We start from the raw sequence: 16,879 nt of genomic DNA on the forward strand, positions 1-16,879 counted from the left end.
GACCTAGTTACCTTGGGAAGTGTCAGCTTTGAACATGGGCACGAGCACTCACAACCCAGACAATGACATCACCCGGGGGGCTTACAGTCTGGAGCAGCACCACAGATTGCCACTGATCCCCAAGAATCGCTCAGACACTTTGTCATCGTGATGGAATATTAGCCCACAGCTTGCCATCACCAAGTCAACCGCCATGGTCTTTTCTAGAGCCAGCCACTCGATGCTGCCAGAGCTCGTGGGATGACCTGCTTTGACGCCTTCAAACCGCCACGATGTCAATACACGCAAGTCCATTCGAAGACAGCCAGGACAGCGTTGCCCAGATACGACCGCCACCACCCAAGGCCGACAACTGGCGAGACGCAGTCTATTTCTCGACTATAATTCGGCACAGTTCCAAAATCTACGAGTTCTTTGGGATCTCGAGATCCTCAATATCATCGTCCCTAACTCCACCGACCACTGTTTTCATGTCGGCTGCCCTCACACATCAGGACACCCCACAAAATGGAACTGGTACCACAACGAGCACAACCATGAGCGGCCTCCTCCCCATCCAGACCGGAAGCACCCCCACAACGCAAAGTTGGCAGAGCCCCAAAAGTGATTCGGGAAGCTATCCTAGCTCGAATGGGCCTGTTGAGATCGCTAGAGGGCAACCGCCAGAAACCCAACGCCAGGAAACTGAGAGTCCAGTGCTTCCAAAGGTTAGGCGCCATGGAGTGTACGGGATGGACAGGTTCAAAGGTCGCTTCCAGGACGAACAAGATGAGCCGGGGCGAGCACAGGCTGGCGGCATTTTCCCGACTCGCACGATATCACGCACCCCGACAGCGACAAGCAGTAGACACGCTAGCATCACTCGACAGCGGTACACGTCTGGTGCGACGCAGACGCTAATGGATGTGGAAAAGACGGAAAGGGTGAGGGCAGAGTCTTTGAGGAGGCCAAGCCTTCATCGTCGGTGGGGGAGCCTTTTGCAGAGCGCTTCCCCTCTGTGGTACGGGTTCCCAGATTTTGTGTGTTTGTTCTGGGAGAATGACGGCTAACTCTGTTTGAACTTTGACTTAGGTTCGCCACGCCAGCCTCCCTCGCGCTGCTGGCGATGATTATGCGCCTTCTTCCCAGGATATCGATCGACTTTCGAGGCCTCAGGACGATATCTGACGTTTTCTTCATGGGGGATTTGATCTTGTTTTCGATAGCCACTCCCTTGTTCCTCCTTCGAGTGGGGTTCTATCCTCGGCGCAATCCGTCGCTCCCGATCATTGAGCGCGATTCCCTTCAGTTTGCCTACCTTCCGCTCTGGGCGACTTCGTTCCTGGGTCTAGTCATGTTTGCGGGGTTTGTTGTCGCCGAGGGGAGAGTCCACCCGGCACGGGGGTGGGGCATAGCGGTGTATGTTTGCTGGTGGATAGGAATGGTGTGGGCTGTGGCGACTGGCTTTGCCATCCTCACGGTTCTCATGTCGAGCAGCAGCGTCAAATCCAAGACGGCGCACGGCAGGTTTGCGCCTCTGCTGGCCGTGTTGGGGGGTGTCACTGGCGTTGCGACTGGTGCGCTGATTGGGGCGGCGCTTTGTCTCCCTGGAGTCGGGGTGAGGCCGGAACAACACAGGATATTTGACGACAGGCTGGCTGAGCCGGTGATTTTCTTTTCGTTTTGCGCCGTGGGGGCCGTGTTGGTTTTGACGATGATTGTCTACTCGGTTTTGATGCATGAGCTGCTGCTGGTGACCGGTTGGCCACCACCGGAGCTGACGACGGCCATATTCTTCTTCATAGGCCCTCTCGGCCAAGCAGGAGCTGCGTTGCTCTTCCTTGGGGACGCTGCTGGCAAGGTTGTTTTTCCGCCGCCAGCAAACTACGGTTCTGATTTAGGAGGCGTTGTTCCCACGGCAACGGATTCAGCGGTTAGTGGAGACAATGGCGTGGCGCCAGCAGGGGGCATAGCGATACAGCACAGGCTGAGCCCGTCCCTGGCGACTTTGCCCTTGAACATGATAGGGTTGACATTCGCCTTGCTTCTGGGAGGAATGGCTATCACTTGGCTGGTACTTGCGTTTATCAACCTGCTTCACCGCATGTCCAGGCGCGAACTGTACTGGAATTCGAGCTGGAACGGCCTCGTTTTTAACATTGCCACCATCTCCATCACTTCGCTCTGGCTAAGCTTGTCGTTGGAGTCACCATTCTTTCGCGTTGCGACTTGTATCTTTCTGATACTCTCGCTGTTAACTCTACTAGGTAATCTGGTGTTTCTCGTGTGGTTGGCTATCAAGCGCGGGTATTGTGTTAGGTGATAGGGGAGCATGATGGTCTTGGATATCTTGTCAATATTAGTCGTCTCCGAATTAGTATATCTAGGTAGGTACTTACTATGACATTGAATCTGAGGTTGCACTCAATCATGATTGGTTGCATCAAAAGCGGAAAAGATCAACAGGGGGTTATAGGCAACAGAACTCTTCCATTGTTTCTCACCTTGCGGGGCAACACCGAACAATTTCATCGTCACCGCAACCAAACTTATTATCATGAAACTCGCCGTCGCCGGATCAACAGGTTTCGTGGGGGCTGAGGTTATCCGTCAAGCCCTTTCCGATCCACAAATCACATCTCTTGTCGCGCTCGGCCGGCGCCCAGCTACCACTCCGCAGAACCTCGGACCAACTGCCGACGTCAGCAAGCTCAAATCGGTCATCATCGATGACTTTGGTGCGGATTACCCGGACAGTGTCAAAGCAGAGCTCTCCAACGCCGATGCGTGTATTTGGTATGTTCTTTGGGTAGGCCATGTATTGGTTGTCTTTCAAGCTAATAGACCCAGGACGATAGCCATCACGCCGGCGAAATCCAAGTCGTACCCCTGGGAGCAAACCGTCAAGGTCTGTCGCGACTACGCCATAAAGGGCATCGAGACAATCAGTCAACTGCCGCGCGACAATGCAAACGGCAAGCCCTTTCGGTTCGTGTACATTAGTGGGTACAACTGTGAGCGAGACCAGACAAAGAAGCCCATGTGGCCTCTGCGAGATTACCTGCTGATGCGTGTACGTTTGTCATCCTCTGGTTCAATTAGGTATTTACTAACATCACGTTAGGGGGAGGTCGAGTCGCGCATTCTGGAGTTTGCACAGAAGTCCCATGGTGCCGTGGAAGTCCTTATTGCAAAGCCGGGCCTGATCATGGGGTATGGCAGCATTGTACCTGTCGTCCAGCGAGTTTTGATGACGGCGGTTGGGATACCCAAGATTGCTGTTCAAGAGATAGCAGCTGGGTTGTTGGATCAAGTTGAGAATGGGTTTGAACGAGACACGTTGATGAGCGAAGATTTGTCGAGGATTGCCGCGAAGAAGAGGGGAAAGAAGTGATTTCTGGTGTACACCTTCTCAGGGTATCAGATGCAAAACACATTTCATTTCATCCTTCAAGGATATTGCGGTGCAATTTTCTTCTGCCCATCTTAGAACCATTCACTCTGTTGGAACAAGCCCATATCCAAATGGGAAACCCTGAATGCCCTCAAAGCTTCTCTACCTCGGCCGATACGAAAAAAAAGCATCAAACTCATCTCCCAACCTTTATTCTCAACTCGTCGCGATCCCAGGGCGTGCTGTTCTACCTAAGAATGTGAGACCTAGATCCTGACGTACAAGCACAAGAGCCTATTAACTCCAGTTAGAGACCAGGGTCTGTCTCAAGAATAAGATGGTTATGGAATGTGCTTACCGTAACACGATACCAATGGGTTGCGCCCACGCCCTATGTGTTGAAAGCAGTTTAGCTCGGGCCTTCTGGTTCCAGGCAACATCATTGGGCACTTACTTCATTTCCCATGTACCCGTCAACCTCTTCTTCCACCATCACAGAGTCGAAGCCGGATTCATCTAGGATACTGTCCCGATCAAGCAGTAGATCTTTGCCCACCACCTTTCCTTCCAAGTAAAATAAATCTTTTAACAGAATAGGTCGCGCCGTGGGGCGAGGGATCGTCGATTTTGTAAAGAAGGCTCTTCGGCTTCCTTGATCGCATATGGACATCAATTCGATCAATATAACCATCATCATCATCATCATCATCATCCTCATTATATTCCGATTCATAAAATCATCCATGCAACTCCCATAATCTTGCTTTTCCAAGAGAGCGACGAAGAGTTGGAACGGAAGCTGCTGAGAGAGATCTTTGAGAACACGGACCTGTGCCGAGTCTCTATTCTTCAGGGCAGTGAGCGAGACATTGGCTTCGGTGTATTCATATTCCAGGATGTGATACACAGACTCCATGTCTTGAGAGTCCGGCCATTTCTGAAGAGCGACGCGAAGGGCTTGAGTTTCGGAAGCTAGGGAGTGGTGGCATGAGGCGCTCTGGCGTAGGATCGATGGCGAGGTTGCAAGTCAAAGCCCAACGATAGCCGGAGGTGACAGGTAGAACCTCATCTGTCACGTCCGAATACCAGCAGATGAACAATTGTGCGGCTTCGGACGTTTTGTAAACCTTGCGGCTGGCCACAGTGTGTGACTACCACGTCACCACCCTCATGCGCTGAAGGCAGGCAGATGACAATTGTGCCAAACATGCCGGGTATCTTTTCGGTGCTGTGAAGAAAATCACTTATCAGCGACAACCCCCCCAAAAGATTATGAGCAGGTGATATCATGAGACTTCAGGTTACTCGGTGTGCGGTTTGAAAAGGGCACCCTTCTCGTAGATGAGCATTTTGTAAAGTTCAGCTCTAATGGGTGCGCCGATGCCCAGTTCCTTGCCGATCTCGGTACAGGTGTCGTTGAGGTAACCTGGCCATTCGGTGTTCCGGAGCTCAAAACTGCGTAGGGCCCAGCTCCCGCGTGTTGCGAACCGTCGTATCAACCAGAGTCTTGTTTCCCTTGCTATACGGGGCTCGCCGTGCGCACTTGATCAACTTGCCTGCCTGGGATTGAGACAGAAGCATTTTCACATGTCCAACATTACGAACGCAGATGTCAGCAGGGGGGTGGGTTGGAAGTTGGTCGAAAATAGCAAAGCATCCCGCTGGCTGGATGGTTTTGAGAGCAGCAGTTAGTTGTGCTTTCTGCGCTTCGTACTTGGGAGCGACAGGAGACGGGGAGTGCCAGTGGGGTCCTGGGAGTCGAAGTGGTTGAAACTCGCCATTGTCGGATGTTGGAGTGATCAGGGGGTGTAGTTGAACGCGCTTGGCGGTGGCTTACTTGAGATTAAGTAGGTGGTGCTGTGGATTGATCTTTATGGGTAAAAGCGCGATGGTGGAAGTGCTCCTGAGCGCCATTGTTTGTTTTCATTGATGTTTCAAATAAACAAAGTCGTCCAGTCAGGCAAACACAGTTGTTGCAATGCGGAACAAACTAGGGTTAGGAAATACTTTTGTATTGAATTGGGTTCAAGAAAGAGAGCAACAACATGCTTTCCAGGCTGGTTTCAGATTATCACTATTGCTTCTTCTCATGATCAAGACTGTTCAATCTCCCCAGCCAATGTTCACCTCACCGTTGATCCTTATCGAGCAGCAACATCTTGAATACGACCATCATCATCGACCCTAAACAACGCTAGTGCCATAGCATCCGAAAACATTGACCCGGGAGGCCGCTTGACGCTCAACATTCTCGTCAAGTTGATGGCGGGATCTGGTGATACTGGGCTGACAGCGATTGGGCCCGGTGACCTCGAACGCCTAGCAGGAGACTGATATCTGTCTCCAGTGCCACCCATACAAGGCACATCCAGATTCTGGGACAGATTTGGATGCCTCCAGCGGTCATTAAAACTCACTGATGAGACAGGCGATGGCAGCACCCTCTCTTTCACGGCACTTCGCCTGCTCAAAGTGCCTGCAGATCGCTGCACGTTACCACTGGAATTGGTGATCCCAAGGCCGCCGTTCATGCTCAGACCTTCCATCTGGGCAGCCATATTCCCCATCTCACCCGGGGGCGACAGTGACCGCTGTGGGCTGAGGTCCCTTCCCCTCATTGGCGATTTCGATCTTTGTGCGTTCATCCTCATATTCTCGTACAAGTTTGCCGGTCCGGGGGAGGTTCCTCGAGAGGCGTCCTTCTTTCGACTGTCTCTGTCCAGCAACTTCCAAACGCTTTCGAGCCAGGCGACTTTCTCCATGGGTTTAGTCGAGCGAATGGGGAGAACCTCGGCGCCTGTCATTTCGCGAGTCGGCCAGGGGAAACTGACAGCCATCTCACGAAGGGTCTGGCTGTGAAGCTGCCGAAGAACGATGCGGATCTGTGGTTCGATGTTTGCCTCGGGAGGGAAGTGCCAGTCGCGACGTTGCTCAAGACGGCTAGCAATCTGTACCATGGCTCCTACCAACCTGCAGTATAGTGTTAGCAATCTCGGTCAAACGACCAGGGGAGCCAGGGTTCTTACCACTCAATAGCAACCTCGTCAGGAACAGACCTGGCCTTGTCCAACAGCCAACCCAACATCTCGGGCGAACCGGACAGATTCAGGATAGGGATACTTCGCTTGTCGTGTTCCCGATTCTGGAGTTTCATGATGAAGTCGTTGTACTCCTTCATGGCCTTCAGCTCCAAGCCTGCAAATTTGCCACCTCTCAGCGCATGGCAAATTTCATCACCAAGAGCGATACCAGCCTTGATGCCGCTGTTCAACCCACGACCTGGCCAAAAGTGCACAGTCATGGCTGCGTCGCCTGCTACAGCAACAAGAGCGTGAGGCCTTGTGACTGATGACGAGTCTGACAGCGGCAACATATGGACGCCTTCTCTCACCGCTTGGACCACGATGGGAATCCGCACCACGTTGATCACCTCGCTCTCCTTGAACCCGAACAGCTTGAGTCCATCCTCAATCGCTTTCCACAACGGCGAGTTTCGGTCCTCTGAAGGGGCAAACACCCTGCCCTCATCGAAGCCCTCGGGGATGCTTCCATCAAGTCTTCTCAGACAAGCCGGACGGCCAAAGTGAATCGGTTGTCCGTCGACGCTGACCATCTTGTGCCACTCCTCCTCGGTCAGTTGCATGTTGAGGTAGCCTCTCCCGTCATGATCGCTAGCGTTGAGCAAATACCTCGTCTGTCCCAACGTCAAAAACATATTCAGGGGTTGGCTCCACGGAAGCCCATTTCTCGCGCCCCTGTCAAAGGCCAAGCCTAGAGCATAACTCTTTCCCCTTTCTGTCTCGTACCCATCAAAATAACTCTTTCTAACCCACGACGCCGCGCCATCGGTACCCAACAGCACGTGGAAATCACCGCACTTCCCAGCTGCCAGCTCCTCCCTAGTCACACCCTCAGCATGTAAGTGAATCAACCCGGAAAACTCCTCCGTTTGGCAATGCTTGAGAAACCGATCCTCCACCTTTCTGATTTGGATATTGGCGCTCCCTGGCCAGACTCTTTCCGGCCTGCCCGCGAACAGAGCCTCATACGACCTTGACGACAGAAGATTGGTGACGGTGTCCTGGAGTGTCACGACCTGGTCTCTTCTCTTGGCCGTGGCAGGGTAGTCAACCTTTCCTTCGGGGGTGATGATCCATCTCCTTTCCCAGACGTGGACTTCGACTTTGCCCCTGCCGCGCTCGGCGAGGGATATTGCGGATGCTAGGCCGGTGGGTCCGCCGCCGATGATGCACACCTTGAGTCGACCGGAAGGGTACAGCATCCTGATCAGCTCTCCGGGCGGCAGCGGGTCGAGGTTTCTCTGGAGGGCGGGGTCGAAAAAGAAATCCAGCACGGCTCGGGCACGGTCTGTGTACGGGTTCTCGGGCACGCGAGCTTTGAGGAGCATGTACCGGACGGCTTGGAGCAGCGGGGTGACGGTAAAGGACGCATGGCGGTTGCGGTAGAGTAGAGTCTGGACGGCATAGGCGAGAGCGGGAACGGTCCTGTTGTAAGAAGGGTCGGCAAGGATAGCTCTCAGCTTGTCGATGGCGGTAGTGTCGCCACTCATTGAGACGATTCGGAGGAGGAAGATGCGGGCTCGGTGGATATCCGACCGGGAGACATCTTCAGCTCCCCAGGCATCTTGGTACACTTTGGGGAACAGAATGGCGTCTTCCTCTTGAGGATTTGCACCGTTGCTGGAGGGGCTACCGCTCGTTCCGGCTACTGGGGTGGAAGAAGGTGTGATTTGAACAGAGGGAGGTGGTGATGAGAAGGGTGAAGAAGAAAAGCTCGCGCTGAGGCGGTCTCGCAACCTGGTACCGCTTGGGGGGGCCAGAGTCTTCCCTCCTCCCAACATCCTGGCTGTTGACTGGTGTTTGCGTTTGGATCGAGCTGCAAAAAAGGGCTGACCGTATTCGACCGAGGATAAAGAGGATCGAGGTGGTTGCTTTGGAACAGGATCTGTTGATGATGTTAATAATCGACTTGAGAACGTGGTTGGCATCTTTGACGTATTCCTTCTGCTGTTTTACTTCAAGAGCACAATGTTGCTGAAAGAAACAGCTAGATGAGAAGAACAACTTACAGGGAGTAAGTCTTGTTGGCTTGGGAGTCTTAACTACGTATTTCACGATGTCTGTTGGGCTTGAAGCATCAACAGCTGGTTCATCGGGCTGGCATTAGATAGCGTCGTGGTGCCTGAAAATGCCAGAACAAATCAACACGCAGCGTGGCACGACCCAGAAGAGATGCTGTGGGTAAGGTGTCAACGACAAACAAAGCGCAGCAACAAAGCGGTAATCGTCTGATTTTCCACCACGGTTTGCGGCGTTCCAGAAAGACGGGGGAGCAGCCTTATTATGGCCCCCTTGGTTGGATCTAGGTAGGTATGGCAACCATCGGGGACAAAGAAACATGCTGGGCTTCGCCTCAAACCCACCCATGTCCTAGCATCTGCAATGGATGGTTGGTCCCGGGCGGCAGTGAACCTCGCCAACCACCTTGGCGGGTATTGAGCCTTCCGGCTACAAAGTGGCATCAATGCCGTGGATCAACGAGCATCTGACCGCCAAGCACCTGTCTCGATGCGAAGGTGGACATCGTTGTTGGGTTCGCAAGTCCGACGTAATTTGTGTGCGGCGTCAAGCATCGAGAAGTGGTTATCCAAAGATAAGATCAGGTGGGTAGCATCCAAAAGCTGGATGCACAGTCGAATGGTGGTGCCGACCAGTCACATAAGTGCGGCTTGCATTTGGCTGCGTGTTTGCCATGTCGGTGCAGTTCACCGCCAAGACCTTACTGGATTTGATATTTGATAGGCGTTGATGGCTTTTGCCCCGGCTTTCTCGGGGAGGCAGGAAGGTTGCAGCCAAGAGGGCAGCTGCTATGCTTGATGTCGAGATGGACTTGGCTTGAGAAGCGTTTTACCGCTTGAATGGTCATTTTTAGGTGCTGACCGTGCTCGGCTGACAACTGATGTAAAAAGGATAGGTATATCGGATAATCATCCTGTTGGCGAAATCCCTATTTTGGTGGTCTTGAATGGTCAACACAGGCGTTGACTCACCGGATGCATCAAGTACCGCGCCTATTTGCACCCCAGCGCTTAAATGTTCTAAATTTACTTGCGACCCCGCCTTCCCACAAAATATCTTCAAGCTACCTTGCAGGTCTCATCGAGCTACCAGCGACAGGCTTGTCACTCTCCTCGAGTTCAAGACTCCCTGGCTCTTTCTCAACACTTTAACCATTGTCAAAGAGGACGGCATCCCCTACTACAATGACATGGGACACGACAAGAAACTCTCACTAGACAGATTGCTTGATTCAGCATGCTGATAAATGATTTCTTCATTTTTTAGGTCTGTAACTATACCCCATTTTCCATTTCCCCATCCCTAGCAACGTCCAATCTAGCACCTGGCGGTCTGAATGGCATACACAGTGGTGCACCCGATGTTGTTGCACGCGTTGGGATCAGAGCAAGGGAACGAAACGGCCGCCGTGGGAAGAGGACCGTCACATCCGCAAGGACGGGTCAGAACGGACGTCGTGGTGCACTGAGGGACGAAGCAGCTTCTGCACGCCGTGGCCGTCTGGGTGATCGTCGGGCAGGCCGCACCACACGGCTTGGTAAGAGTCGAAGTTGAGGTTTGCGTCACGGTGGCGGTGATGGTTTGCTTGACGGTAGATACAGCAGTGGTGGCGCTTGTGATGGTGCGGGTGTCAGTTGCCGTCGTGGTGCTGACAGTGGTGATGGTGCGGACGACAGTAACACTGACGGTGGAAGCTGGAGGAGCGGGAAGGGTGAGTGTTGACGTCGCTGTCGCTGTTGTGGTCTTGACATCGGTCTCGGTCTTGGTGACAGTAGCCGTCACAGTCTGTGTTTCTGTTGGAAGACCAGGCCGACCAGTCCTGACGGTGGATGGTGTCAGGGTAATTTGGCCGAGAATGCCGCTATGTTGTGGTTAGCAACGGGTACAGTACAGTACTCGAAGACTTGAGGGGTGGAAGCCTACCTGGCGGCGAGACCGAGGACAAGAACAACGTTGGAAAGCATTGTGAGTGACGGGAAAAAAAGAGATTGGTGGGTATCTCGAGACTTGCTTATCCTCACCTCACGATGCCACGCTTCCCAAGACTCTTATAGTTCGTGCAAACAACAAGACTGCAGGCCGTCAAGCTGGGGTATGGAAGCGGACATCTTGGCAATGGTAAACAAGCTGACTTGACATATTGAATTATATTTCACGGAGCATCCGCATTCAGTCAACAAGGCACTCTTGTTTCTATAATGAGGTACGCAGGGAGCACTAAACGAGCCGGTATAACCTGGTCGTTGGGTTCTTGTTTATTTTCTGGTCTGCTTTTTGTGTAGAGTTTGGTCCAGATCGCACCTAGAAGGGAGGTTGAACCAATCGCATTTGCTGCTCTGGGGTAAGCTGTTGTATGCCGTCTATATTGCCGTTGCAACGACGACGCTGATTTTGGGCGAACCCTTTGCCAATACAATTAAGCGGTCAATATACCCGCTCCCGTTTCCAGGAACCACAACAGCGATTTAATCTTTAAGGTTGCTATAAATACTAATGTGACGAGGAGTTGCACCTTCCTGCAATCTACTGCCCGGAAGGGTCCGCGATACCGAGAAAATCCACACTTTGAGACCATCAGTTGGCTGGATAGATGCAACAACATGCTTCCCCGAAATCGGCATCTCTTTCCGGCAACTAATTCCATTAACGTGGGCTTATTAGCCACTCAAGCTAGCTACCTTGTCTTAGACAAATTCCCCAGTCGCAAGGAGAACTTTGCCTTTATTCTCTGGTAAACTCAAGTCATGAGAGGAGGGGCGCTGCCATGCTATGTACGGTTGGCCAGCCATAATCAACCTCTGCCGCATCTCAGACTCTCTCGGTTCCATGACACCAGAACAGTCAACCAATGGGGGGTCGGGCAGTTCCGGCCATTCAACAGGGTTTCGGGCCACCTCTTCTGTCTCCGGATCCTCCTCAGCAGCTTTACGGCGTTCGACCCATGCTTTGAGGACCCGGAGAAACTCGGAGACATCGGCGTCGAGATTCACTTCTGGGTCCTTTTCCCAGAGATCGGCAGCTAGAAGTTGGACTCCATCAATCTCATACGGGCTCTCACCGTCGAATACGTCGCCGAGACTCCGTGTGATAACGTCAAACATGGCAACGACGACGAGGTCAACATCGCTGATTTCTGGCTTCTCGCCAAGAGGAAACGCTGAGTTGAAGTCGAAGAGCAAAAGGTTATCAGTTCTCTCGTCAACGAGGAGGTTCCATGACAAGACATCGCCATGGACCACTCCCAATTCAAGATTCAAGAAGTCGACTGTCTATTAGGAAAATGTAAATGTCAGTATCGACGGGTCCATATCCCTAAGCAGGGCCAGACTAACCTCTATCAGCTGGTACAAGTATTTCAATTTGAATAGCCGTGTCTTGGAATCGTCGAGAGTGCCACCAGGTATGAAGTCGGTGGTAAAACCAACGATCTTCTCAACACCCTTGACTGTCTCGGTGACGAGGCGATCAAACGACACAATGTTCGGGTGAGTACCGCGAGCGTGCATGCCAATGATGCAGTTGACTTCCTCCCAAAAGGCCCCAATGTTGTTTTCGTAGACAAGATACTTGAAAGTCGCCTCTTTCGTATGACCTTCGGGGATATCGTAGGCTACGCGGTCGACCTGAAGTCCGAGTCGGTCCAGCTCAACAAGGTCGGAACGGCGGATTGAGGGTAGGGCCGGGGGGAACTGGTCCCTTGTCCAATAGCACGGAATCATGGTATAATCCTCTTCGACTTCGGAGCCTTGATCGATGAGTTCATTGCCGTCAGGGCTGACCTGAATCCAGACCGAATCCGATCGTATGGCTCCACTGTCGACAAATTTCGCCATGATTTTGAATACGACATCCTCATCACTGGTATCCTCGTTCATGTATAATTTGATAGCGCGCCGCTGGTCAAAGTCGAAAACCAAGGCATATTGGCCTCTCGGTGTCCAGCTGGACTTGCTCAAAGTGAACCGCTGGTCTAGATCGCAATGCTCGAAGAAGGTCATGGCGCTTCCCGTAGGCAACCTGGAACTGAGGGATGGGTAAGATATGTAGCGTGCGAGTATCTAGCGATGAAATTGATGGTGGATTGTTGGATGTCTAAAAAGAGAAGCTTTGCGGCTCATATGTGATTGTGGAAGTAGGTAGGTAAGCTTGTGTGCAGTGGAGGCTATTTTTAGCACGGCACATGACCTTGTAGCCTCGGACAATTCACTTGATTATGACCAAACATACCTCCTACACCTTGGACTGTCCAATAATCCTCCATATCTATAATCACGGCGGCGTTTGATGACTGAATGGGGCTAAATTGGACTTTTTTCCGAGTTGGCTGGTGGCCGCCTCACACCGCAGAAACACAGGAAAAGCTCAACAACTGCATCACAGCGCCGTATCGCCTTGTTTTGAATACTCGGACGTTTGGATACATGCTCGTAAAGCTGTGAGTGCGAGTACCTATTTATGTATTGTTTAGGTAATGTTAAAAGCGAAGGGGACTCAAGTTGGCTCTTGTTCACTATGGAAAGTGTTTTCCATGGGGATAAGGTACCTACATTGCCCTGTTTCAACACACCTCTTGAAACTTTCCCGTCAGAGAGGTCTTGTAATCCGCGCCAGATTATTATTCTGGTCACCAAGAATGGATGAGCGGCGAAGACCGCAAGGCCAACTTCAACAGCGGCTTTCTTGTTTCAACCTGTGGTCATCAGTGATACGTGCTCACCTTCGTACGGGCAACCAACGGTTTTAGACTGTCAGCCCGTAGAGAGAATTCATCTTGTTAAGGTAGTTGCTGGCCTGAATGATGCGCTCTTAGTCTTGAGAGCAGCTATATATATGGTGCAAAACTCCCTCTGAAGTGGTTTCTGATTTTACAAGCTTCAATTCATATCAGTTCAGTTTTCTTTTGTATACTTAGCTACCGCTTTATACATCAAGTTTCCACCTACTCCAGCAAACAATATCCTCAAATCAGCCCCTTCCACCTCCAGAATCCCTTGCCATGGCTGCTAATATCACACCGGCGGAAGCCCGAGCACGGGACGACTTTCACCAGATGATGCAAAATACTTTCGAATCATGTGCCGTCGCTACCGAGCCTCCTTATCAAATTGTCGGCGACAGTGTCAGAGACCCCACATGCAACTGCTTCGGATGGGCTGTTTGGAATTCAGACTGGGAAGACCCTACTGACACTTACACCCTCCGTGGGCGTATCAATGCCCAAACATGGGCCCAGCTGGAAGAAGATTGCAAGAGCCCTGCCTACCCGCCGTGTTCCTGTTTACTAACCGAGCTTTAGTTGACAAGCGCAAGTTTTACGAGCTTCCATTGAATACCCCTCGCCAAGTCGGCGACGTTGAGGTAAATATCATAGCCCCTCTCAACAATATGCTGCATACGAAGAAACTGATTTGGCATTGCCTTTGCAACAGGTGTACCAAGCACCGCACTACTCTGGACCGACGCATGCTCACAAGATCCTGGACCCGGCCAACAATGTATGCGCCTCCAAGCAGGAAGACTGGGCAGCTATCACACATGACGGCGCGCTTCTCACTTCCCATTTCCCTGGTGACAACCGCAGATTCAAGTATGGCGATATTGCAAGACTCTACCGCCGGGACGAGGCGAAACATAATGAAAGATGTAAGACTACCTACCTATCTAGGGAGTATCTTGGGTCTTGATATGAGAAAAGGCAAAAGATGAAGTCAAAGTTTAGGTGGCTAACAACATGCGCCACTAGGGACCCGAACTTCCCGATCCAATCGCAAGATTAGAAAGACGGATGCCGAGAAGACCAAGTCGGGCAAGACACAAGAAAAGAAGAGGCCGGCCGGCGCACTGAAGAAGGATAGCGGTACCAAGAGGACCAAGACAGCGCCCGCAACTGCTAAACAAGTAAAGGCGGATATTGCCACAGCGCGAAGCCACCTGCTCAAGAAGTTTACTTTGTGGAAAAGCCACAGCCCTCCTAGTAAGGCGGCTTCTACTCCGGCAAAGGGCACGAAGGGCGCCGCCCCTGTTAAGGGTGCGACTCCCGGAAAGACTGCTACCCCTGGTCAAACTGCTACGCCCGGCAAGACTCTTACTCCCGGCAAGACTCCTACTCCTGCTCCCGGCAAGACTCCTACTCCTGCTCCCGGCAAGACTCCTACTTCTACTCCCGGAAAGGCTCCTATTCCTGCTCCCGGCAAGACTCCTACTTCTACTCCCGGAAAGGCTCCTATTCCTACTCCCGGCAAGACTCCTACTCCTACTCCCGGCAAAACTCCTACTCCCGGCAAGACTGCCACTCCCAACAAGACCACTTTGCCATCCAGACCGGCTGCGAGAAAGTAAGCAAAGAAGTCCTGCCTTGCTTTGGAGTCAACGAACAAGTGAGATTTCTTTTTCTTTTGTTGGAGTCTACAGTGAGTAGCGGAAGCCTACCTACGGTCAGGAGGTTTAAGGATGAGCGAATATATAGAAGATAATTCTGGATAGACGTGAAAGGAGTTTTGGATTTTATTGGTATGCACCCCTGGAGAGTGGAACTGGCTGGTCCAATATAATTTTTTTTGTTGAAAAGGTGTTCCACTCTTTCTTTGCGTCCTAGGGATCACCCCACTCTCATTGACGTTAGACCTTCATGTTCTCGAAAGGCAAAGCAGTGTGGCCGAATTATCAACTGTGGGATCGGTAGATTAGCCCTGAAAATACATCCCACTTCAGTCATCAGCAACCACCTGGCTGAACTCAATCCAAAGGCTTCCTGCCATAAACGACGTAGCTGTAAAGACACATCAGATTAGCGCCTTTTGAAGCCCATTGAGCTTGGGTAGGTAAGTACTCACAAAGGATAATACGCCTTCACCTCACCACTCTTCAACTCGGCCACCGCCTTCTCCGTCAGCTCCTGGAGACCAGCCTCGTCCAACCCCGCAGCCCTCAAATAAGCCGGCATTCCCTTTCGGATGAATGTCTGAATCGAGACACTCCCCATCTCGCCAATCTCCCTATCCCTCTCATTCTCATGCCATCCCGTCGTCGGCAAGCCCGGCTCCGCCAGCCGCTCCTCCACATCCACAAATCCAATCTCCTGAAGCCACTTCTTGTAATTTTTGGACTTGGTCATGCTGATACCAGACTTGAGGGAACCTTGATTGAACATATCAACAATCTTTTCAAATGACGTGCCCGAGGCGGAGCCGTCTGGGGAGTGGATCTCGACGCAGAGGTCTTGAATCTCGACGTAGCCTCCGGGGGCGAGGTTCTCGTAGACGGATCGGAAGACCTGCGTGGGCTGGTTGAAGCAGCTGAGGATCATGCGGAAGTGGACAAAGTCGAATTTGGTGTCCGGGGCGAAGGACCAGGGGCCGTCTTGGGCGTCAATGTTGCTTTGAAAGGTGCAGTTGGAGGGGACGGGAGTGATGGCGGGGGTGATGCTGTCGATGTCTATGCCGGTGACGCGGGCAGCTGGGTGTTGTTTTGCTGCAAGCAAGTTGGTAGTTAGATAGCATGGTCTTTTGACTGGATCAAGTCAACGGGGCCTTGCCGAAATGGATTGCCCATATTCCAGTGCCTGTGCAAACGTCAAGCACATTCTGGGGCTCGTTGATTGGTGCCCAGGCGAGTTTCCCGTCCAGAAGTTTGGTGATCAAAATGTATTGATTATCTGAAACCTGTCATATCAGCTGATTGATCGACCAGCTGGTTCTTCGACGTCTGTAGCTGTCTTACCGAGGCGTTCCTTTTCCTGCTTATCATTTGGCAACAGATACTCTCCATTTACATGTCAGCCCACCAGTTGAAAAATGATCAATGAGGACAATATACTTTTGGGGTCTTGAAATGTTCGTCCATCGCTCGTTGGGTCAGACGCGGATGCGCTCTGCTGTCCAGTCCCGGTTGTGGTCATTTTGGATGGAGGTGTCGAAGCTCGGGAATGCACAATGATGTTACTTTCAGTGGAAAGTCCAGAGTCTGAATCAAGACATCAGTGCTGTTGAGGAGAACCTCGGATTTATATGGGAGCAAAGCTCCCGAATATCGGACTGCAAGTCAGTCTTTATGGGGATGTGATATAGAACGCATGCACAGTGACGAATCCTACCCGCCATTCTCAATAAAAGGATTATCAATGCGAACATAACTCGTAGCAAGCTCTTGTGGTTAGGTTGCAGTGTGGCGTAGTCTGGACCATTCATAGCGAGGTTGTTCATCCACTGCTTCGCATATATTGACACGAATGAAGCTGATAGACGATCAAAGATGTCTGTGTGCCACTGCATTAGTTTCATGCATGCTCTAACTTCCCCGACTGCGATTGACGTCAAAGACTTACCTGAGGAGACAGTAAAATACGGAGCCAAGCAGTAGCTCATACCAAACCTCGTCACTCAGATACCTAACCCTGAGATTGAGAAAT

General features: G+C 51.8%; 9 protein-coding genes across 9 annotated transcripts; 3 read left to right on the forward strand and 6 right to left on the reverse strand.

The window, feature by feature from the left end:
* Positions 1 to 272: 272 nt before the first annotated feature.
* Positions 273 to 2,302, forward strand: QC761_214060 (uncharacterized protein; the record flags this gene model as incomplete). Its single annotated transcript, XM_062877136.1, has 2 exons — positions 273 to 1,000; positions 1,072 to 2,302. The coding sequence occupies 2 exons, from the start codon at positions 273 to 275 to the stop codon at positions 2,300 to 2,302; spliced, it is 1,959 nt and encodes a 652-aa protein (XP_062735764.1).
* A 234-nt stretch (positions 2,303 to 2,536) lies between these two features.
* On the forward strand, positions 2,537 to 3,431 carry QC761_214050 (uncharacterized protein; the record flags this gene model as incomplete). The annotated part of the gene is made up of 3 exons (XM_062877135.1): positions 2,537 to 2,775; positions 2,830 to 3,052; positions 3,104 to 3,431. 3 exons carry the CDS (start codon positions 2,537 to 2,539, stop codon positions 3,371 to 3,373), a joined length of 732 nt encoding a protein of 243 aa, XP_062735765.1. The 3' UTR covers positions 3,374 to 3,431.
* Positions 3,432 to 3,569: 138 nt separating this feature from the next.
* On the reverse strand, positions 3,570 to 4,289 carry QC761_0046390 (uncharacterized protein; the record flags this gene model as incomplete). Its single annotated transcript, XM_062872411.1, has 3 exons — positions 3,570 to 3,620; positions 3,732 to 3,764; positions 3,828 to 4,289. 3 exons carry the CDS (start codon positions 4,287 to 4,289, stop codon positions 3,570 to 3,572), a joined length of 546 nt encoding a protein of 181 aa, XP_062735766.1.
* Positions 4,290 to 4,674: 385 nt separating this feature from the next.
* Positions 4,675 to 5,154, reverse strand: QC761_0046400 (uncharacterized protein; the record flags this gene model as incomplete). Its single annotated transcript, XM_062872412.1, has 2 exons — positions 4,675 to 4,892; positions 5,088 to 5,154. The coding sequence occupies 2 exons, from the start codon at positions 5,152 to 5,154 to the stop codon at positions 4,675 to 4,677; spliced, it is 285 nt and encodes a 94-aa protein (XP_062735767.1).
* Positions 5,155 to 5,326: 172 nt separating this feature from the next.
* On the reverse strand, positions 5,327 to 9,397 carry QC761_214030 (uncharacterized protein). Its single transcript, XM_062877134.1, has 3 exons — positions 8,463 to 9,397; positions 6,400 to 8,338; positions 5,327 to 6,343 (listed from the first exon to the last, which is right to left on the reverse strand). The coding sequence occupies exons 2-3, from the start codon at positions 8,232 to 8,234 to the stop codon at positions 5,515 to 5,517; spliced, it is 2,664 nt and encodes an 887-aa protein (XP_062735768.1). The 5' UTR covers positions 8,235 to 8,338; positions 8,463 to 9,397; the 3' UTR covers positions 5,327 to 5,514.
* A 287-nt stretch (positions 9,398 to 9,684) lies between these two features.
* QC761_214020 (uncharacterized protein) lies at positions 9,685 to 10,436 on the reverse strand (the record flags this gene model as incomplete). Its single annotated transcript, XM_062877133.1, has 2 exons — positions 9,685 to 10,333; positions 10,396 to 10,436. 2 exons carry the CDS (start codon positions 10,434 to 10,436, stop codon positions 9,790 to 9,792), a joined length of 585 nt encoding a protein of 194 aa, XP_062735769.1. The 3' UTR covers positions 9,685 to 9,789.
* Positions 10,437 to 11,156: 720 nt separating this feature from the next.
* QC761_214010 (uncharacterized protein) lies at positions 11,157 to 12,583 on the reverse strand (the record flags this gene model as incomplete). The annotated part of the gene is made up of 2 exons (XM_062877132.1): positions 11,805 to 12,583; positions 11,157 to 11,741 (listed from the first exon to the last, which is right to left on the reverse strand). The coding sequence occupies exons 1-2, from the start codon at positions 12,468 to 12,470 to the stop codon at positions 11,157 to 11,159; spliced, it is 1,251 nt and encodes a 416-aa protein (XP_062735770.1). The 5' UTR covers positions 12,471 to 12,583.
* A 1,112-nt stretch (positions 12,584 to 13,695) lies between these two features.
* QC761_214005 (uncharacterized protein) lies at positions 13,696 to 14,811 on the forward strand (the record flags this gene model as incomplete). The annotated part of the gene is made up of 5 exons (XM_062877131.1): positions 13,696 to 13,830; positions 13,902 to 14,115; positions 14,216 to 14,548; positions 14,591 to 14,686; positions 14,711 to 14,811. 5 exons carry the CDS (start codon positions 13,696 to 13,698, stop codon positions 14,809 to 14,811), a joined length of 879 nt encoding a protein of 292 aa, XP_062735771.1.
* Positions 14,812 to 14,942: 131 nt separating this feature from the next.
* QC761_214000 (uncharacterized protein) lies at positions 14,943 to 16,369 on the reverse strand (the record flags this gene model as incomplete). The annotated part of the gene is made up of 4 exons (XM_062877130.1): positions 14,943 to 15,241; positions 15,306 to 15,942; positions 16,192 to 16,233; positions 16,288 to 16,369. The coding sequence occupies 4 exons, from the start codon at positions 16,367 to 16,369 to the stop codon at positions 15,208 to 15,210; spliced, it is 795 nt and encodes a 264-aa protein (XP_062735772.1). The 3' UTR covers positions 14,943 to 15,207.
* Positions 16,370 to 16,879: the final 510 nt, after the last annotated feature.

The sequence above is a fragment of the Podospora bellae-mahoneyi genome, chromosome 2 (assembly GCF_035222275.1).
Source record: "Podospora bellae-mahoneyi strain CBS 112042 chromosome 2, whole genome shotgun sequence".
Taxonomy (NCBI): domain Eukaryota; kingdom Fungi; phylum Ascomycota; class Sordariomycetes; order Sordariales; family Podosporaceae; genus Podospora; species Podospora bellae-mahoneyi.

What these genes read in the sequence shown, in the direction of transcription:
- QC761_214030 (XM_062877134.1), bottom strand. Translation starts at nt 8,234, where the DNA reads ATGTTGGGAGGAGGGAAGACTCTGGCCCCCCCAAGCGGTACCAGGTTG. An exon ending in GACGAGGTTGCTATTGAGTG is followed by an intron (nt 6,344 to 6,399) that starts GTAAGAACCCTG and finishes ACTATACTGCAG; the next exon opens with GTTGGTAGGAGCCATGGTAC.